General features: G+C 42.5%; 1 protein-coding gene across 2 annotated transcripts; it reads right to left on the minus strand.

The window, feature by feature from the left end:
- Nucleotides 1-283: 283 nt before the first annotated feature.
- Nucleotides 284-21619, minus strand: IFNGR1 (interferon gamma receptor 1). Of its 2 annotated transcripts, none has more exons than XM_077144124.1 (7): nucleotides 21440-21619; nucleotides 14948-15062; nucleotides 14099-14265; nucleotides 9836-10011; nucleotides 5745-5919; nucleotides 3112-3236; nucleotides 284-1387 (listed from the first exon to the last, which is right to left on the minus strand). In XM_077144124.1, exons 1-7 carry the CDS (start codon nucleotides 21531-21533, stop codon nucleotides 818-820), a joined length of 1422 nt encoding a protein of 473 aa, XP_077000239.1. In that variant the 5' UTR covers nucleotides 21534-21619; the 3' UTR covers nucleotides 284-817. The 2 variants fall into 2 exon arrangements, with proteins under 2 accessions (XP_077000239.1, XP_077000240.1); XM_077144125.1 differs by having other exon boundaries at nucleotides 21489-21613.
- Nucleotides 21620-22670: the final 1051 nt, after the last annotated feature.

Raw genomic sequence — 22670 nt, forward strand, 5'->3', positions numbered from 1 at the left:
TTTTTCTTCACAAACCACTCTGTGTGGTTCTGTGTGCTAAATATCTAAACACAGGTATAAAAGGACCACCTTTAAAGATTAGTTTATTTTTAGGATTGTTATCAAGATTAAAAGCAATCAGAAAATAATTTTATAGCATTAAGGCATGGAAACAAGCAAACAGATAAAAAACAAAGAATTCAGTAGCAGAATTCTCACCTGCCATGCTGGAGACGCGGGTTCGATTTCCAGGTCTGGTTAACTATGAAAGACTGCCTAAGTGCTTGAATAAATGAATATAAAATTTAGTTTTAAAAAACCACTTTATTTAAAAATCTAGAAATGTAATATTACATTAAAAATATATACATGCTTTTATTTACATAACATAATTTTATTAGTTTGGGTTAGTTTTTAAAAAAAGCGTTGATTTCTTCTGAAATTAAACATTAAAAACACTACATACAAAAACTCCCACAAACAACCAACATACCCCCCAGCCACAGAAAAGCAAAAAATCCATTGTATGTCTTCAAGTAGCTAGAAGGGACCAGGGTACCAGCTAGCTTCACAGGCACAGGGCTGTGGAGAGCACTCACGACTCCTGCAACCCAAGACAGAGGGCATGCTTGGCACCAGTCAGATGGTGAGCTCTGTGTGATACAGGTATTTGGGTTTTGCTGTTTCCATATTAAACAGGATAGTTCTAAACAGGCTCTTTACACTTTTATATAAACCAAGATACTCCATCTGGTTAATAACAACTAAGACACAATTTCTGAAAGCCTGATCTTTCTATGAGATCAGATCCTTCAACGTTGGCGCATCTTGGCTGAGTTTATGAACAGTCTTTGGAATCAGCTGGAAGTCTATAGCCAATCAAGGACTCTTTACCAGCGCCATCCACTAGCAGATCCACCAGCACATGGGGTTTATCATAACCAAAAGAGGTAGCAGGGCCTCTCAGCACGAGAGAGTCCTGTCCTTCTGTCTCCAGTTCCACTTTATCAGTCAGGGGAAATTCTGAGTCAGTTAAGAAGCCATCCGAGGCCACAAGGCCACTGTCAGAACCGTTCCTGGAGTGATATGAGTTCAGGGCGCTGCTGCAGGGGTCGGAGTGACTGCTACTTGAATAGAAAGAATTCTTTTTCCTTTCTGGGGTCAGAGGGCTACCAGGGACCACGGTGATCACTGTTTCTTCGGTCATGGCCACGTCTGCACCGCGAGCACACTCTTCTCTCTGGTCTCCTTTTCCCAGACTGTCTTCTGCAACTGTGCCTGCAACTGCCACAGGAGACAACTGCTCTCCCGTCTCACTTACCGAGACAATCGGTTGGTAGGAAGTGATGGACGATAGCTGTTTTGACTCAGGTTTTGCCTCTGACGTGGCATGTTTGAACACAGACAGCTAAGGGGAGAGAAATTATTTATGAGAAAATAATAAATGATCAGGCCTAAGTACCTAGTCTCCAAAAAAGGAGTCTTAAGGTTAATGGATCATAAAATACAAGATCAAGTGGCATATTTCATATAACATTGAAACAGAATCACGAGGTTGCCTTTTCTTTCTTTGTTTTTCATGGAAAAGATACTTTGTTAAAATGAAAAAAAAGTTTTAGAGCTTTTAAAACGTCGCCCAGGGTGGCGCAATTCTGCTCAGTGGCAGAGTTCTCGCCTGCCATGCTGGAGACCCGGGTTCGATTCCCAGAGCCTGCCCATGCCCAAAAAGCAAAATGTCACCCAGTATCTCACCCACATACATATATAGCTTTCTGTACATTACCTTCCACACATATGCACAGTACAACAGTTTCACTATTTGCCTTCATCAAGATCATTTTCAGCAGCTCATATTATTTCTTTAGGCTGATGACTGAATAATTTCATTAATAATGGATGCTAAAAGTGCTTCCAATTTTTACTGTTGCAGAGCATGTTGAAGTGAATGTATTCATACACCTTTTTATTTACGAAATGAATTCTGAAGGATGGAATTACCAAATCAAAGGGCCTGGCGTGCTCTGGCTCTTCCTGCACAGCTAAGGTACTTTGCACCAGCTTCTACCAGGTCCATTACTACTCGTGCTATTGGCTATTCAGGTTACAGGTGTAAGAGGGCAGGCTGTAAGGCTGCTGTAATATTTCAATTCATAGTGTAAATTGCCAACTAACTGATGATAGGTCTTATCTTCTGTGCTTAAAGGTAGCATTTTTATAATGAATTTAAACATGCCCTTTGCACATAACAGGTATGATTTCTCTTTCTCTGTCATATTTGATTCACATAATTATGATTCTGTTACCTTTAGCTGTTCTTTTCAACATGCAAAAGCTTCTAAATGTTAGACCTTAAAATGTCAAACTACCAGTTTCATCTCTTTCCCTGCCATCTTTCTTTCTATACTCCAACCACACTGAAGTGTTTCTGTGTTTGCAGACCTTCAGAAGCCAAGCTGTCTGGACCAAGGGCCTTAGCACATGCTGTCCCCTATACCTGGACACTCTCCCACCTGCCTCGCAGCATTGCTGAGGCACCCTCACTGCTGGCAGAGCCTTTTCTAAGCCCCAGACCCAGGGCTGGCCAAGGTGCTCACTGGCATGTGTATGAGTCTTTAGCTGTGTACTTATCTCACTAAACACCCCTTGTGCCCTTATCCTCCTCTTTCACCAGACCGGAAGCTGTCTGCACTTTTACCCCATGCATACAAAAGAGGCTGGTGTGTATTTTCACAAAAAAAGAAGGAAAAAAAGTCAATTGTGATGATAAAAAAAATATTTAAGCCCTCTAGCCTCTTATATTCTGGAATAGCTAGAAGAAAAAGTGCGAGAGGATCATATATATGGTAGCCCATGACAAACTCTGGCATCTGTCTTGTATGTAACCACTTGTTGAAAAGTGCTTTGACAACTATTGCTTTTTTATTTCTTTGCTTTGTATACATGTAAAAAAAGTTAAAAAAAAAAAAAAGAGCCTGGAGTATAGTTAAGAGTGTGGTTTCTGGATGTGTGGTGGATTAAGTGATTTTTGCTGTATATCATTCTACTTTATAAACAAAATTTAAGCAATTGGCAAAAGGTTCAAATTAACATTTTAGTGTCTATAATTAAAGAAAAATATTTAAATCAAGTTACCAAGGATTTGGGCAATGGGATGCTTTCTCTCTTAAACAGATTCCTCTTAACCTGGCAACCTATGAGTATCAGGATAAGTACCAGAAAGAGCAACAAAGCAGAACCAACTGGAATCCAGAAAGAATCTAAAAAAAAAGGGAAAAATCACAGATCAGAATTAAGATGGAATACTGTCATAGCTATCAAATAATTATAAAAACTTAGCATTACTCTTAGATTTACAGAATAGGTAATTAATGAGGTCAAAGTTTTAAAAATCAGTGAAACAGCAGACAACCTGAGTAAAAAATGTCTATCTGCCCTAGACATCAGTATGATTCTATGCAGCTCTGCAATTCTAACCTCCCTGACCCGATACTGCCATGACCTGATTTAGGGGGCTTCCAGAGTTATGCTTTTCCTGCTGTTAAAAAATGCAAAGGAAGAATTTTTAAAATATATTGTCTTTGGAGATAAATTCAAGCAGGCTTCATAACTCTTAAAATAATTTAGCCCCACTCCCCATAATCTTGTTATATTTTATTTATTACGAGATTGCAAATACTTAAAAATATACAAATGTACACACATACACACAGCTGCAAAGGAATGACGTTCCCTTGAATGCTAGCCAGGTAACAAATAATATAAAATAGGGAAGATTTGTTCCAGAGTACAGCTATAATCGCTATTGTGCATTTGCTTTAATGCTGCCTTTTACTTCCTCAGCACAGCCTTCAGTATTTCTCAGTCTCTCTTTCACACTAATGGCATTGTGTTTTGTGGTGATATTCGCCCTTCTTCATGGGATTTTATTATCTCTAATTCCAAAGTTCCTGCTTTGGAATATAACTCTGGAAGTTACTACTTCATGAATGTCTGTTTCATACCTGTTACAGAATGTAAAAAAATATTTTAAACAACAGCAACAGTAAAAGGTAAAATAATCATAACTAATACCACTAAACTGTGTTAGAGGTTCCACTCGCTGAAGAAGTGCAGTTCTCATGCTATCAGCAATGGAAATACAGCGTTCTTCCAACTTTCCAGTTCTACAAACCACATGTCTGAGACGCCTTCTGCTGAAACACAGTACTTGGAATTCGTGACTTCAGGCAAGCCAGGATTTCTGCAAGTGAGCCGCAGGGCGCCACCCTGTGGTCGTGATATCTGGCTTTTTTTTTTTTTTAAATCTATCTGGGGCATTTGCGTTGTCACATTTTGTGTACTAAACAAGATTTTTCAAAATAGCATCATGAAAACTGGGAGAATAGGCACTGCTTTCTTTTTAAATGTGAAACCTTTATATAACAGGCTAAAAGTTTTCTGACTTTTTAGCCTACACTTTCATCCTTCAAACTTGGAGGTATACAGGTAGTTCAGTGGTAAAACTCTTGCCTGCCCTGTGGGAAACCCGGGTTAATTCGATTCTCAGTCCATGCACTTCCCAAACAAAGAAGTAAACAAACAAATGAAAAACCAAACAAACAAAAATTCAACAAATGGTGTTGTAATAAGGGGATACTTGCACGGAAAAAGAATGAAATGTAACCCCCGCCATAGGCATACAAAAAAAAAAAAAAAAAAACCCAGCTATCTGCGTCTTAAAATTTTATACATTTTTAACCTAGGAAAAATAGTCTAAACCAAACTGTTATTTTAAGCAAAAAATATATACAAAGATAGTCATCAAAGCATGATTTGTAAGTGAAAATATATAAATAATCCTAAAAGCTCAAAACTTACGGAACATTAATTGAAATAGAACAGAATTCTAGATGTTAAAAATATTAATGAAGTATATGAAATAAAATGGAATAATATTGATAATAAGTACTTAAAGCAGTAAACATATAGAAAAAGGAAAAGGGAAAAAAAGAAGATGGGAAAAAACACCAAACTGCGAGCAATGAGGTATTTTTTTGAATGGGAAAACTACAGAAACTTTTGTCTTCTTTTGGCTTTTTATATTTTACAAATTACCTAAAATTCGGATTGAATTTTTTATAACTGCAAAGAAAAACCCAAACTTTTAAAAGATAACTGCCCCTTGAAAATGCCAGTTTGAATTTCCTTTAGATGCATCCATACACACATGCAAAGAAAAGACGATGAAATAAAGTTAAGAATTATTTTTAAATGGTAGGAAAGTGGCCCATAATCAATTATGGAAACTCATTTGTATTTATGTCTGTATTTTAATTACTAGACCTTGTCCAGTTTTCATGTTACATAGTTTCAGGTTTTAAATTTATGGTCTCTATAAAGAGTATTTTAATGGATATACAGCATCATGCCATGCTGAAGTAACACATTCACGTCCTACATTACTGTGTGCAACTCTGAAATGTGGACCCTGAGGTACATGGGTTAATGTGTTTGCTTTATTTTTCTCTTTCCTGGGTCAAAAGGTTATATGGCTTTCCAAGTTGGTTGTTTTGTATCTTCTTTTAATGCCCAAGGAACTGTCTTATTTTTAATTTTGAATTTCTCTGAGGGACGGAACTAGTGAATATTTTTAGGGACAGTACTGAATATTTTTAAAAGAGAAAGGAATTACACATGAATCTGTCTTTTTTTTAGTTACCCTCTTTTAGTTAACCCCCTCTACGTTTGGAATTACAAGAGTAAAGGAAAAAATGGCAAGAACTTACCATCTGTGCTGCTATCGGAAATGGTAATGCAGTGTTCCTCCGACTTTTCAGTTCTCACATACCACTGGTCTGAGATGCCTTCTGCTGAGACACAGTACTCGGAATTCAGGGAGGTCACTGGGATGCTCAGCTGGCAGGGAATCTCGCTGCAGTCAACTCCCTTCTCCTTCTTCACCTGTGTAAGAAAAACAACAAAAATGCACGACCCCTTTTAATCGCCAGACTCACCCCTGTCAAATACCTGCAGACATGTTTATGATGGATGTTAAACATGCATGACAAAAAAGGCTGCTACAGCTTTGAAATCAAAGTTAGGTGTTAGACCAACACATGTTCCTTTGCCCCATACCTACAGTGCTAGAAACTCCGCTGGTGAGAGAGAAAACACCTGCTAAGAAGCATGAAGGCAGTATACAAGGCTGCAGGGCCACACCTTTCCCAGCCAGAGTGGGCGGTGGCGCCTGAAGTGCCAGCCATTCCATCTCCCCCAGGGCGAGGCTCTAACGAGGGCGCAGGGCAGGCTGGTGCTGCCTGGCCTGGGATTCCTGGCAAGGGAGGGTGGGAGAGCTCAGACGGGAACATCACGAAGTCAGGACTCTGGAAGAGGCACGCTCCTGGGACTGGGAAGCCAGACGACGGAAAAGGAAATTGTCTGGGGTGTCAGAAGAGCATCCAAAGGGGAGGTGATGCTAGAAAAGGCGGAGACGGGCCTCCCGTGAGAGAGCAGGTGCCTGCAGAGAGCACAGAACGCACAGGCACCAAGGCACGGATAAAAAGTGGGCTGGAAGGAATGAGGAACAGGTGGCTAGAGAGGACACAGGGGGTTGAAACACGAGGGCCTTACACACCACAGGGGAGGTCAGGTATTATTCTGTTTCCCGTGGGGGTGTGAAAGAGTTTCAAGCAGTGGAGTAATAGGGGAAGGTCTGAACTTTAGCAAGACAACTCTGTTAGCAGCCAGGGTGACATTTTAAAATCTAAAACAGATCATGCCACTTTTCAGCTTAAATCTGCTCCATCTCATCAGCCAGTCAAGTCCCTACCACGCACCAGGAGACCCACAGTGGCCTTGCTGGCCTCCCACACCTTCTCAGCGAGGCCTGCTCAGGCCACCCTAATTAAAACATGTACTCCAACCACTTGGAACCCACTGCCCACCCCCCTGGCCTGCTGAGTTTTCCCCACCTTACTTATCACCCAAGTCCTCTCTCCATCATTCACTGCTCTCTACCCTTGGCACCTGGGAGGCACACAGTAAACGCGTTATAAACATTTAAGACAAATGGGACGGGGAGAGCAATGCTAATCTAAAGGGGGTCTGCCCTCCAGTGCCAGAATGTCAAGTGCCTGTACTGCTCGGCATGAGGTTTAGACCAGCTGACATTTTATGATTTTGTTTTCTTTTGCTGCAAAGACTTCCTCCACGAGGGAAGTAGCACCGTTGATTTACATTCTGGTAGAAGCTTCTTGCCTCACTGCTGGCCAGTAACAGCTCCAAGACTTTAGGTATCACTGAACTGGAAGTGAGCAAGACTGGGGGCCAGAAAATCAAATACCCAGGCCTGATTAAATGCCCTGGTGGTGGAAATGGAGTCGACAAGATGATAGTTTGGGAAAATTTTATGAGGCAGGGTGTAGAAGATATGGCCAAGGAGGAATCTAGGATGAGTCTGGGTTTCAGATGTGGGTGACTAAGTAGATGGTAACTGCGACAGAAAATAAAGCAAAGCAGCAGGTGTGTGTGGGTGTGTGGGTGGGTGGGTGGAGGATGGTGTAATAAGACACAGCTCAGGCCTCCATTCTCTCCAGTCTATACTCATACCCTTGGGGACTTCAGCTTGTCTCATGGCTTTAAAAATATCACCAAGGCGAATGACTGCCAACTTTATGTCCCGGTGTCTAGCAACTGTCTACTTGCCTCCACTTGGCTACCTCCTGAGCCAGCAGCCTCCCTTGTCAGTTAATGGAGTAACTGTCCCCGCTAGCTGCTCAGGCATCTAGAAGCACGCCAGGCTCATCTCTCCCTCATGCTCCACTGGCCTCCAGCAGCAACTCCTGCTGATCTACCATCAAAGCCAACCCCAAGGCTGACCTCTTCTCCTCACCTTCCAGCTCTCACTCTGCTTGGAGTCCCCATCCCCTCTGGCTGGGATTACTGCCACAGCTTCCCACCTAAGCTTCCTGCCTCTGGCCTTGGCCCCCACAATCTATTCTCAACCCAGCAGGTAGCCCAGTTCTTTTGAAACACATTCAGACAATATCACTCCTCTGATCAAACCCCATTCTTTCATTTTACTTTGAGTAGAGCCCAAGTTCTGACGGTGGCTGAGGGCCCTCAGTTATCCCACCCGACTCCACTCTGCCCCATTCTGATTGCACATCCTCCCCTTTTCCAGGCAGGCTGCCATTGTCGGGGTTTGGCACTGCCCTTTCCTGGAATGTTTGGAACTTCCTCCTTGCTTCCTCCTCATCTCTGCTCAAATGTCCCCTATTCAATGACCTCGCTCTATAAAACTGTCACCCACCACAAGTGTCCCTTATTCCCATGCTCTTCTTATTTTTCCATAGCACATATTTCCTCTTCATAGACTACGAAATCCACAGCACTCTTAGTGCACTTCACTGCATGATGTCTGCTCCCCACTCTAGCATGTGGTCCACAGGAACAGGGTTCTTCCTGTGTTTTACTCACTCATTTACTCCAAGAACCCAGAACAGTGCCTGGCACATAACAGAGACTCAATACATATTTACTATATGAATAAATGAATGAATTTTGGTCATGCTGTTTGCCACGCCTTCACAGACACTGAGGTGGCAAAAGCTCCAAGATAAGACAGGGCCTGTGGACCCGGAGCTTGGGAGAGCAGGCGGGGTGAGAGAGGGCTGGGTGCCCTGAGAGAGGGCTGGGTGCCCTGAGAACAAAGCACGATGACTGCAGGCGGCACAAGGGGCGGATGGAGAGCGAGGAGAGGAAGGTGAATCTGGGCTAAGACCAAGCTGGACACACAGACGCGACACAACGTGACAGGTTCAGAGGGAAAAGTAGGCAGAGGGGATGATGGACAACACGGTCTGAAAAGGAGAAGGAAACCCAAAAAAGCATGGTACTGGGGCAACCATGCACAGGGAATGTTTTCCTAAATACACAAAGACTAAAAACCTGATGGGGGAGGACATGACAACTTGTTTTAAAGTACATCAGGAAAGATGAAGGGGCTTCCTTCAACAAGTAGAAGTAAAAAAAGCATGAAGAAGACATGGGAAACAGGAAATAGTTCCCAATTACAAATGAAAATTACTTTTTAACAAGTAAATTATTTGGCAAAAGGCAAAACAGTGAGCTAGGATTGTGCACACAATCTAATGAAGGGATATACTACTCTAACTGCTAAGGATGGCAGGCATAAAGATGTTACCAATTTTGCACAACAAATTTTCACCATTAATGGTGAGGAAAGCAATGGAAAAACGTGGAAGTCTATTATAAATGAACCACTAAAAGATATACTGTGAGAATGCCATAGCCAGACCAACTGGGCTGTACAGTTGATTATTTCATTTAATAAAACATAATCACTTTGAAATATTACTGCCCCCACAAAGCATAAATTGTCTAAATGCACCTGTAAAGAAATAAACATGTAATACAATTAATAAAGAAACTAAAAATGTAAAACAAAATAAAAAAGAAAAATCCCACAGTAGTACTGTTATCTTTTTCTTTCAAAGATCATGAATCAAATTAAAGTTTCATTTTATCTTACATCACCACCGATGAGGATGAAAAGGTTAACACTGCCCACATAGAGAAATAAAGGTAGACAGTTCTAAATGCTCGGTCAGGGCCCTGAGGCTAAGAGGCCTGGGAAAGACTTAACTGGACTCCCCGCATCAACACAGCAATGACTCCACACCAAGTCCCCTCAGCAGCCTGTACCTCCTCCTTGTTTCTTATCCAAATCTATGATCCATGAATGTGGCCTGGAGATCCATAAAATATTGTCTTTGCATTACACTACATATAGAAACAACTTATGCTATCTACAATATAATTTCCATTTTGAAAACGATGAAATTGAAGCACATACTTCACTTCCATTAATCCTCACATATACGTCATAGATGAATGTGTAGCAATCATTATATTCATAATCATAAATGTCTTTAGTCACTTCATTATTTGTACTAAATAAAGGGTGAGCTATGTCAACAATGATGTGGTCTTCCTTCTTTCTGACATCTAGTCGAGGTGGTCCAACTTTCCCTAATAAAAACAACAGAAAACAAAACAGTATAATTAGCACTGGTCTTGGGCCTTTATGATGCATTTCAAAATCAACCAACCCACTCTTCTCTGCCATTGTTTATGTCAAGCAGAGACAAGTAGATATTTTAAGCGTCCTTAACTAAGTAATATTTTAAAAATCTCAGACAAGAATATTTATTTATCCTAAATTCCTCCTTAGCAGTTTAATTTCATTTCTAATCCTAAAGGAAAAGCTCTTGGCCACAAACCTTGATTGTTGGTTTGAATCTGTTATGTACCCCAGAAAAGCCAAGTTCTTTAATCCTCATTCAATATTGCTGGGTGGGAGCTTCTTGATTGTTTCCATGGAGATGTGGCCCAACTAATTGTGGGTGGTAACTTCTGATGAGATGGTTTCCATGGAGATGTATCTATACCCATTCAAAGTGGGGTTGTTTATTGGAGCCCTTTAAGAAGGAACCATTTTGGAAAAAGCTACAGAGTCCACACAGCCAGAGACCTTCAGAGGTGAAGAAGGCAAACACCCCCAGGGAGCTTCATGAAAGAAGAAGTTGGGAGAGAAAGCTAGCAGACTTCACCATGTACCCTTCCAGCTGAGAGAGAAATCCTGAACCTCACTGGCCTTTCTTGAGTGAAGGTAATCTCCTGCTGGGGCCTTAATTTGGACATTTTCATAGCCTTGCCTTAATATGGGCATTTTCACGGCCTTAGACTATAAACTTATAACTTAATTAATTCCCCTTTTTAAAAGCCATTCTGTATTGCATTCCAGCAGCTTACAAACTTAGAACACTTGGTAAAAATCCTTGATATAACAGAATCTCTATCAAGCTCTATTAATTATTTATTCCTTTATCTTTGCTTCTGTGGATAAGAAAATTGGGTTCTGAATGTTTCAGAAAAGGCACTCAATTCCCTTTGAAACCCTCGTCAAAATGCTTTGTACCTCCAGCACTTATGGGTGTCCGGACAGTTAGCCAATGAGTTTTTACTGCGCAAATCAGAACTAGATATTCATCCATTTGACAGGTGCATATAATGTGCCTTTGATGTCTGAGATTTTTTTGGAGAATCATTTATCCATTCAACATCTATTTCGTGCCAGGCAGGTTGGTTTATTCACCAAAGTATCCTTGAGGCCTAGCACACTTTCTAGCACACAGCAGGTCCTTGATAAATCCATGTGGAAAAATCAACTACCTGACATACAGATGGAGTGGTTAGTAGATGATAAAGATGTGGACTCTAGGGAATAAAAACAGGGTGACGAGAGAATGGGCCTTTGGCAGAGGCCAAGTAGGTACAATCCGAAAGGCAGGAGAAGCGAGGCAGGAGAGTGAAGTCAGATGCCTTCACCCAAGGCCGTACCTGAAGCGACACAGCATGGAAGCTGAGTAGGGAAGAGAGGGAAGTGAGGTGGCAAGGTATTGAAGGCCTGGAAGACAAGGCAAAAGCCAAATGACTATAGGTTTCTTTCCCCCAGGAGTGAGGGTATGAGAGCAACCTGGGGCGAGGGGGATGTCAGGGACAAACACAGGAATTGGCACAGAAACTTCTATGGCGTGGGTGCTGGAAGAGCGAAGAGCTGAGGATCACTGGGTTGGAGACATTAGGAGATCCTGAAAATGTCTAATGTTATTACACTGATATTAAAACGCATTCCATCAAAGAAAAGGCCAGGACCAGATGGCTTCAAGGGTAAATTCTTACAAACATTTAAAGAAAAATGAATGCCAATCCCCAAACGCTTCCAAAGACTTCAAGAGGAGTCTCAAGAGGAGGGAATGCCTCCTAATTCATTCTCTGAGGCCAGCACTACCCTGATACCAAAGCCTTTTAAAGACACCACAAGAAAGTAAAATCACAAACTTTCCTTGTGAATACAGATGCAAAAATCCTTAAAAGTACATACTAGCAAATTGAATCCAACAGTATATTAAAAAGATTATACACCATAACCCAAGTTAGATTTCTCCTAGAAACACAAGGGTGGTTCAACACATGAAATCAATATAATACACCACATGAATAAAAAGAAGGAAAAAAATCGTATCACTTTTTCAATGGATACAGAAAAGGCAACTGATAAAATCCAGAATTCTTTCTTGACAAAAACACATTGAACATTGAAAACAGAAGGAAACTTTCTCAGCATGATAAAGGTCATTTACGAAAACCCACAGTTATCATTATACTTAATAGTAAAAGACTGAAAGCCTATTTAGCAAAGTGGCAGGGTAAACAAGATCAATTGTGTTTCTATATACCAGCAAAAGGAAATTAAGAAAACAATTTGATTTACAATAGTATCTAAAGGAATAAAACACCAAGGGACAAATTTAGCCCAGGACATAAAAGACAAGTTTACTGACAACTAAAAAAAGTGCCAAAAGAAATCAATAAATGCTTCATGGTTTGGAGAACAATATGAAGATGTCAATACTATCAAAGTAATCTACAAATTCAATGCCATCACTACCAAAATCCAGGCAGCCTTTTTTGCAGATGTGGAAAAGGTGATCCTCAAATTCACATGGAACTACAAGGGGCGCCAAATAGCCAAAACAATTTTGAAAAAGAACAGAGTTGGAAGACTCACACTTTCTGATTTCAAATTGTACGCCTAAACTACAGTAACCAAAACACTGTTACAGGCATAAGGACTGGCAAATCTTTATAACCTGGGATTTGGCAATGAATTCTAAGATATGACAACCAAAACACAAGAAACAAAAGAAACAACAGATGAACTCAACCTCATCAAAGACCATCCAAGGACATTAGCAAGAAAGTGAAAAGACAACTTATAAAACAAGGGAAAATAGCTACAAAACATACACACTATAAGGACTTAATATCCAGAATACATAAAGAACTTCTACAATGCAACAACAAAATCACAAATGACCCAATTAAAAAATGAGCAAAGGACCTGACATCCTTTGGAAGACATTCTTCCAAAGAGTATATATGAATGGCCAATAAGCCTATGAAAAGATGCTCAACATCATTAGTCATTAGGAAAATGTAAATCAAAACTACAATGAGATACCACTTCACACCCACAAGAACGGCTACTATTAAAAAAAAAAAAAAGAAAAGAAGTGTTGGAAAGGATGCAGAGAAACTGGAACTCTAGTTTACTGTTGATAACAATGGAAATGGTGTAGCCACCACGGAACGCAGTATGGAGGTTCCTCAAAAAGTTAAATACAGAAGTGCCATATGACCCAGAAAATCCATTTCTAGGTATATACCCAAAGAAAATAAAAATAATAAAAACAGGGTCTCAAACAGGTACTTGTACACTACTGTTCATAGCAGCATTATTCACAATAGTTAAAAGGTGGAAACAACCAAAGTATCCATCAAGAAATGAATGGATAAACAAAATGAGGTAAATACAATGGAATATGGTTTGGCTATAAGAAGGAATGAAGTCCTGAGACATGATACAACAAAGAAGAATCTTGAAAACATTACGCTCAGAGAATAAGCAAGGCACATAAAGGTGACTGTTATAGGAGGTCACGTATAAGAGACATTTATAAATAGAAATTTGAAGAGCTAGAAAATAGATTAAAGGTTGCCAGAGGACAGGGGAAGGGGAAGTTCTGACTTGGTGGGTATACAATGCTTATAAATAAAAAGTAATAACATGCAAAAAATATATAAAAAGAAAATTTCTCCAGCTATCGAGAGAACTTCAAGTAGAGAGGAAAAATGAGAGTCAGTAGCCAGTCCTCAATGAACGTAACTTATAAGGAAACTGCAGAGAAGATGGTGGGGAGAGGGTGGTACCAAGTACACCGGATGGTACTGGATCCATTTTCATTTCAGTAGAAATGGAACAGTTTAGGGGAATTAGGCAACGGCTGCCTCTAAGCCCAATTTTGTGGGGCAGGGAAGAAAGAGGAGACATCGACTCTCAAAATTCCTCCACATGTTACTTAGACATTTTGCTAATTTTCAGCAATTGCTAATTAAAGTAAATATATATACATAGGATATATACATATATATATATAATACATGGATAAGTATTTTCTAACTTAAAATTTACATGTTTGTATGTTCTACTCACCTTGTTGGCATACAATAAATTCTTTTGATTCTGCATAGGCAGATACTTTCTGCCCAAGCCTAGCTTTAACTCTGGCCCAAAGAGAGGCTGATGGATCATACATGTGAGAAAAAATATTACAGTAATGAAGAGATATATTGACACAGGCATCAATCCATACCGCATTCCTAAAACAAGGAGGGATAAGAAAACACAAAGGTAACTTTCAGGGTTAACATATAAACTTGACCTATCCCTACCTGTGCTTTGCATTTCATTCATAGCATGGAGCTGCTAGAAAGAACTGAGTAAGAATAGGACGGAGAAGCTAGACAAAGAGGGAAGCATAACTCTTTGCTTAGGAGTATTACAAATTACAATAAACAGGCTCAATTCAAAACATAAAAACCATATCTAATATCTAACACACTCCATCTCTAATTTTTGAAAATCTACTTTTTAAATAATTCTAGATTCCATTACAAAGACTACTGTTAATTATTGAATCAAACACATTAGAAAGACTAAAACTTGTCAAAGAAAATCTCAAAATCGTGATCTTTCTACTGAAAACACATTGCACTATACAGGAAGTATGATGACGTTATTACGTTCTTTTCATCATGCCTTAAAAATCACAGAAGCACGTGTTCCTTCTCCACATGAGTGCTGACAGGAGGAAGAGCTAAGAGGCAGGAACGATTCTGGAAAGGCCTAAGCTGCACCCTTAGCATATCTGGAAGACTGCAAGCAGTTCAGGAAGTATTGCCATGTGGAAAGATAGGATGCTGGAAGCGGGGCACTGGGAGTGAGAGAATGTGTGAGGATAGAGACAAAAAGAGGATGAAAGGGTGCCGCAGTCACACTCACCTGTAGCTCTTTACCTGTACAGTGAACGCAGGACTCTGCAGCATGATCGGGTACTCCCAGTACAGCACAGGGCTCATGTTATAGGCCTCGATCCTAACATTAGACGGTACAGGCACTGGAGGAGATTCAAAAAGCCACAGTGAGAAATTAATATTAACATTAGAGAGACTTATTTTAAGACTCCATGTTAGCCAAATACATATATTTGGAAACAAAGTAGAATGCACCAGAATAGATAATGATTATTTAAATTAAAAGTAGAGCTTTGAAAATTAATTTCACTGAAAAATGTATAGAAGAACCTGATTTAAACACCCTGAGACATCACTTTGATCTAAGAAAAATGCAAACATGCAGGCCTGAGGCAACAAATTCTCAATGATTTAGTAGTCTTGGTAAATAAATGCACTTCCCTGATTTATTTAGTCCCTGGTATTTTCAATATTTGCTACCATTTTCTATTCAATGCCCAAAGAGCTGGCTACAGCAGGACTGGCTGATTTCACTCTAAAACACCACCTGCCTTCTTAATCCTACACCCAGTACTATGACCCAGACAGCACAGGGAGAGGCACCAACGTGGTATCAGGGGCGCAGAGAGGAACCTGCCGTCCTAGCGCCACCAAGCAGGGCTATTACCAGAATACACCCAACACTTCTTGCTGTTGCTCTTTTAAACCATTTAAGAAACTGCTGCTAAGATTTGAAAAGAGTCACAGAAGCAAATAGGCAGAAGTCATTTAAAAAACAGCTTCTCATCAGATACTACACCAAAGCCAAGGTTATCACCTACTTATTAAAAGGAACCGCCTTTTCCCCGACTCTGGGTAAAAAGCTATCAAGTTGAATATATACATATATATAATATATCCAGGATAGTATTATATATACATTTATGATTGGACATGAGGTATAGACAGAGTTAGCGATATGATGCAAAATTCAAGGTTATTCATTCAATCCTACCTCGCTGAAAAACTCCACTAAATATGATTAACTTATACAATTAAACAAATGAACAGCAACATGGCCAGAGCGGGGACTTCCAAACATGATTGACAATCATCCTCAAAAACCCTGAGAGAGCCAGAGTTCGGTGCCTTTCAAGTGTCCCATTGATCCTGGGTGGACACCCAGTGGATGGTGCTAACGAGAAAAGCACTGCCTAGGTTGGACACTGAGAAATGCATCTGGCTCTGCTGCTAAACAGTTCATCAAATTTCCTCTCCTGTGAAACGAGGCATTGATTTCATATACTTAAGAGACGTGCTCTGTCACAAGTGTTTACTACGAGATTTATTTCCAAAGGAAAAGTTTTCACAGTTAAGTTAAATCTGTACATTGCTTTAATTTTCAAGTGTTGAACACATTATCTTTTCAAAGGAGAACATCTGGAACAAGAGGAATTTATGTAAATCATATATGTTTAAAAATGAAACTCGAGAGACATTTTCTTTTTCTTACTATTTTTTCCATATGTCACTGGTTCTCAACAGTGGGCAATTTTGTTCCCCAGGGCACATGTAACAATGTCTGGAGATACTTTTGGTTCTCACAATTGGGGGTGGCAGTCTTGGCATCTGGTGGGCAGAGGCCAGGGACAATGTCCAGCACAATTCCTCATAACAGAGAATCAGAGGACCCCAAATGCCAATAATGCTGAGGCTGAGAAACCCAGCTTTATATGTTCCTAATTTTAACTATTTTATCCCACAAGAGAAAAAAACAAATTTAATTACAGGATACATTATAGTAAACCAACATATTTCATGGCTACCCCCTGCCTGCCCTCAAGAATAGCTTTGGTCACCGCCACATCGAACTTCCATATTATTTACCAAAGTCATGTAACAGTTTGCAGCAAAAGGTTGAGATGATGAAGATGGGTCGGCGTCTCACAGATTCTAACCCTTGGCACTACTGACTCACCCTTTCTGCAGTGACCGGGCCCCTACCATCTTTCTCCTTATGCTTCCTGAGTCTGCAGGTGGCTGCTGCTATCTATCATCTTTGGTTCTCTAAGCAACTTCCTTGCAGTTGAGCCAGAAAGCACCGATCTTGCAGACTCAGCCCTGGCTCTTCTCTGTGGGCAGAGGAGGCTGGCCACACGCAGTAGGGTGCATGGACACTGCCTGCAGAAGATTCCTTCCTCTATGCAATGTTTTCACTTTAACCTTTTAAACAACCCCATCTCAAACAGTTCACAATCCACAGGTGTTCCCTGAGTTTTGACAGAAATAAAAGCCACTTTTCCCCAGGGCTCAATTCAACATTAATACCAAATAATAACCACACGTATAAATGTAATTCTGTAACCAGATTTAAAAAGGTACTTGATGCTAAGCAAGCACATAATGACTCTGGACTTTCCTCAAAAGATATTTCTTAATTCTGGCATCTTTTGCCATCTGGAGAGGCTGAGAATTTTCAGAGCATCAAGTCCTGGTTTCCCCTGTTTAACAGTCCTTCCCTCCATTAATCTCTCTGCTTCCGCATTTTACTAAAAGCGGCACGAAGAAGCAGCTGATACCTTCAGCGCTTTGCTTGGACACCTCCTTAGCTAAGGCATGCAGTGCAGCAGGCCTGGGGTCCTCTTCCCCACAGTCTCCACGGGGAGAGAGTTCCTTAGCTTTCTGCCACAACACAGCACGGAACTGTACTTCTCCAGTTCCCGATGACCACTCATTACTCACTCCCTTTTAAGTCCCTCTTTACAGTGTCTCCCAGTAGGAATGACTTGAAAACTGCATACATTCAATCTAAAATTCCTGTATTTGAGGAAAAGGTATAACAAAATCAATCAATCTATATACCAGAATACCTAATTAAGTATATTTTTATTTAGGAGGAGTTACTGAATTTTATGTTATCAAACCACAAACAGCAGTAGATTCATGCATTATGACATCAGTTTTTAATGTGAATCAAGCTATGTTTCCCATAATTTAAGTAAAAGCCTAACAGGATTAGCCTAGAACAAGAGCCTAACTCAAAGCTTTCAAAGCAATCAAGACAGACAAATGGTAAGAGGAAGAGATTTCAGTAGCTAGAAATTACTACTAGATTAAAGGAGAAACTTTTGAATATTTATACCAAAGGATGGAACCTGTGGTTTTAATGCCACCAGAAGCGAAACAATGTGGTTATTAGACATCTGCCTTTGTTGTCTTTGCCAAAATCACATGACAATAGAAGTGAGTAGTTTTCTCACTAAGTTTTAGAATTTTAAAACCTGAAATTTAATTGTTACAGATTTAGGTTAAATCAAGACTTAAGACGAAATTCTAATTGTGATAAACTGACATTGTATAAATTAAAATATATGTAGAAAGAGTATTACATATGGAGTTTAAAGAAAAACCCTACCAGAGTAGCCAATGAAATAAAATAATCTTTTAGATTTTCCCATCTTTAGAAAACGCTCAGATAAATGGTGTTCTATAACTCAGGAGGCTTTTGGAAATGGATTCGGAACCTTTGGTGCATTATGTCTGCACTCTACCCAGAGTAAATCTTAGCTACCTTAAGATTTGCTTCCTTGAATCCCTCCAGAACTAGCACCTGAGGATTTATCAAAACCAAACACAGGAGAGGAAAATCAGTTTTCATAACACTATGATTATAATGCAAAAATAATAATAATAAAAGATGCGGGGTGGGGGCAGGAGGAGACCTGTTTAGAACCCCCTGTCTCCTGGGAAAGCTGCTAAGCCTCCAGACACAAGCCAAGACTCCTCTGCAGGGGCAAAGACCAGCAATGTTGATGAAGCAGCAGCGCCCTTTGCAGAGACCATGGGACTGTCACAACGGACCAAAAACAAGCAGTCAGACTCCTGCAACAACTGCTGGTGAAGGTCAGGTGGTAAGGGAGGAATGACTACAGACACCCCGATCACAGCCTCTGTGTGAGGGGTGCTGTGCAGGGGCAAGGGCTGCCACCTGGCCCCACCGCATGATGCTGACAGCATCTGGGCCTTTGCGGCAATGATTTCCACAGAACAGTGAGAGCACCAAGATGAGTACACCAGGAGACTTGGTGGACATCACATGACCATCTGGTGACGCATCTTCCACTGGGAGGACAGAGTGAACAACGAAAAAAATATATATAAGGATGAAGGGGCCAGGAATTAAATCGTTTTTGTAGCTTCTAAGTCATCTGACACTCCAATTCTAAAACAAATGCTCCAAATGAAAGCATCTGGACCCTTTTCTGAAAGAATAATTCTCAGAGGAACAACCCAACACCTTCCCCACGTGAAAGATGCCAGACCGTGTGTATTTTCACCAGGGCATCTTTTGCACTGCAGAATGCTGAGAAATCCAGACTAAGTGAAAAGCATCAAGTCAAAGCTTCTCTATTTTTTCAGATTTTACTTATGATCACAATCTACTTTCTGAACAGTTTTTATAATGCTGACAAAATGGCTATTCTTAATGCTCTCCAACTGTTTTCTTAGCAAGTAGCAGTATCCCCCAGATTTATGCTGAAGAAGGACACAATGAAAAGTTTTGCACATGATATTTCAAGTGTTTTTAAGTTTTTAATGGCAAGATTTCAATATTTTAGGCTTTGAAAGGACTCATGCATCCATCACTTTGTGAAATTAATGGGCCATGTCCATTTTCTACTTCCTTCTATTATCTCCAGGAACCTTCAGACAAAGATAGTTTCACAATCTTTAGGGCTCATGTGAGGACACCTAAAATCTCTCAGGTCTATGTTCCCTCTCTATACTAGTTCCCTGGGGGTGGGGTGGGGGGTTAGGGTGGGGTTAAAACCCCTGGAATCCTGCAGCCTTCTCTTCTTGTCTGCTGTCTTAGGGGCTGCTGTCTGATTTCTCACTTACTCGCTCTCAAAATGTGGGGCCTCCCTTCTCCATTTAAACTGCCACTTCTCATCGACTCCCTCCCAACCTCCTTTGAGTCTACCCCCTATGAAGGGTCTTTCTAAATGGCACCACCCAATCCTGCATAAAACCATTTCCCTTCTTACAACCATCCAATGGCTGCCCACTGGCTTCAGCAAGGCATAGCAGCAATATCATTTTGTCAGCTCAGTACCTGCATGTCTTTCCAGAACACCATCCCACAGCTTCTGGGAAATCCCCAGCCCCACCTTCTGCAATAATGCCTTTCCACAAAAGCTGGCTTCAGAACTAAGCTGGGTAATTTAGAACGTTCCCCTGGGATTTTGATGCAAGATGTCAAAACCAGAAGTTATCAGCATCCATGATTCCTGCCAAGCCAGGACAGGTGGCAATGACTAGGGCATTAGAAACAAGAAATAGTTCTGGCAGTTTATGAGTTCCTGGTCCTAGCTGGTCTCTGCCTTTCAGATCAACCCTTGCTTCAGTTCTGCAAGCCAATAAATGATTCTTTTTGCCGAACCTAGCAAAGCTTTGTCTTCATTGCTAGCTGTTGCTCATGACAGGCACTTAACTGCCCCCCTCTGCTGTCTTATCTTGCATCCTCACACACACATTCTGCAATAAAACACTTTCCAGTCCACCAATCTCTACCTCTGCAAAACCCATATCTCTCTGTACCTCCGGACCCCACTATGAGATTACTTCCTTAAGAAGTTTTCCCTGACTGTTGGACACAGCCAGGCACCCATTCCTTGCTTTCAAGCAGGCAAGGCCTAAGTCCAAGCTCACATCAACAGGAGACGACCAGCTTGCCCTAGCTGATGGCAGTCTGCAGAATGACTAATAACCTGGACTCTGGAGCCAAACTGTTAGGTACCTGAATTGCAGTGACCTCCTTGTACTCAATTTCTCATCCATAAATGGAGATAACCATTAGTGCCTACTTCATAGGGCTGTTGTGAAATGGACATGTGTAAAGCACTTAAGACAGGGCCTGGCATCTAATAACTGCTGGCTGTTACAATCATCATCCTTGAGAGCAAAAACTGAGTAATCACCATGTTTTTATTCCCAGGAACTGACTCAATATCTGACCCCAAACAATGGCTGTTTGCTCGACTTATGAAGCAAAAAGGAGAGCTGGGAATGATCAGAGCCCCCCCAGTAGCAGCTCACGGCCGAAGCCATAACACAGGAGGTTCGGACTCAGACCTCCCTAAAAACGGAGGTCCCGCCTCCCTAAATGGACATCGCGGGGACACTCAAGATTGACGGGAAAAGGGGTTCGTGATTATTTAGGTTTAGCACCCCAAGCACTGAGTAGTTAAGTCAAGAGCTGTATAAATGATCACCAGGAGAAATGGACAGGCGTGTTTTCTTATTGTTTTGGGAACAAACTGAAAAGAACAGAGAAAGGGTCTTTTCTCTGCTAAGTGACGGAGAGGCTGCTAAGTGCTGAAACCGGCGTCGCCTCCCCGGCTGTCTCCTTTCCCCCGAGGCCCGCGGCCGTCTAGGAAATGGGGCGCAAGGTCCGCCGCCCCGGGTCCTCGGGGAGCGGGATTTCCCAGCAGCAGCCCCCGCCCGGCCCACTCGGCCGCGCCCCCACCGCGAGCAACAGTACCCGAGGACAGCTCCGGATCCACGGTGCCCATCTCGGGCCTGCTCCACACCTGCACGGCGAGGACGAACAGCAGGAGGTGGGCAAGGCCGGCCATGTCGCGCCGGACCGACCGCGGGTCGTCCCCGTACCACCGCGGGAGTCCCCGGCGCTGCCCAGCGGCCTGGGTCTGCGTCACTTCCGCCGCCCGACCAGCACCCGGGCGGAAGGCGGGGCGAGGACGGGGAGACAGCCTGCGGAGGAGGCGGGGCTACGGCGGGGTGGGCGTGGCGCGGAGCCCGGGGGCGGGGACGTGATCGGACGCGACACGGAGCCCTGGGGAGGCGGAACTAGGACGAGTGGTCCGGGACGTGATCGGGGGCGGGACTGGGGTGCCGTGGCCGTGGCGCGGAGCCGGGAAAGGCGGGCGAGGCCGGGGTGGATGGGAGGGTGGGGCGTGGGCGTGGGGGCGCGGCGTGGGGGTGGGGGCGGGGCGCGGAGTCTGGGGCGCTTTCAGGCTCACCTGGCCAGCTCCTGGGGGGCGGGCTTGCGGGCTGACAGCCTGCGATCGCAACTTGGGAGCCCGGAGTGTGCGCCTTTGGGTCCAAAAGTTGCGTTCTTTCCTCCGCCGCGCCTCCCGCGTCTCTCCCTCCTGCTGAGCGGGCTCCCGGCTGGCAGACCCGGCCGCTGTCCTGGTTTACCACCTTCTAGGGTTTAGAACCTTAAGAGCCATTAGATGCCCTGTCCAGTCCCTGCATTTTCGCACGAGAACGCCGGGGCTTCGCTAGCGAAATGGCGTGAGCACCGTCTCACAGCCCTCAGAGAATCGGCTGGGACCCGGGCTCCTTTCTTCGTGGGAGAGAAGACAGCGTGCATTGCCTGTCAGCCGTTAAATGTCAACCCAGAACCTCTTCCCTCTGATCACGACTCCTGTCGCTGTGTCCGTCCCATTCCACTCAGCAACTCTTGGAGCGAACACCCCAGGCGCCCGCAGAGATACGCAGGGCCAAGCAAGGCCTCGCGTGCTCCAGGTCTTTGCTCATCCGGGCCTCGTGGGAACGGAACGTGGCAACCCCTCCCCCTACCTCTTCCCCGCGCCCTAGGGGTCTTCTTTAGCATTATTACCATCCCCACACCCTACAGTGTGCACACTAATAATCCTTAGTGTCTTCCCCTTCCAGAACGGAAGGCCCATGGGGGCTGAATCTTAGCTTGGCACTCATCTAGTATTTGTGGAATGAGAGAATGCACGATT

This window comes from Tamandua tetradactyla, chromosome 25 (genome assembly GCF_023851605.1).
Source record: "Tamandua tetradactyla isolate mTamTet1 chromosome 25, mTamTet1.pri, whole genome shotgun sequence".
In the NCBI taxonomy this organism is placed as follows: Eukaryota; Metazoa; Chordata; class Mammalia; order Pilosa; family Myrmecophagidae; genus Tamandua; species Tamandua tetradactyla.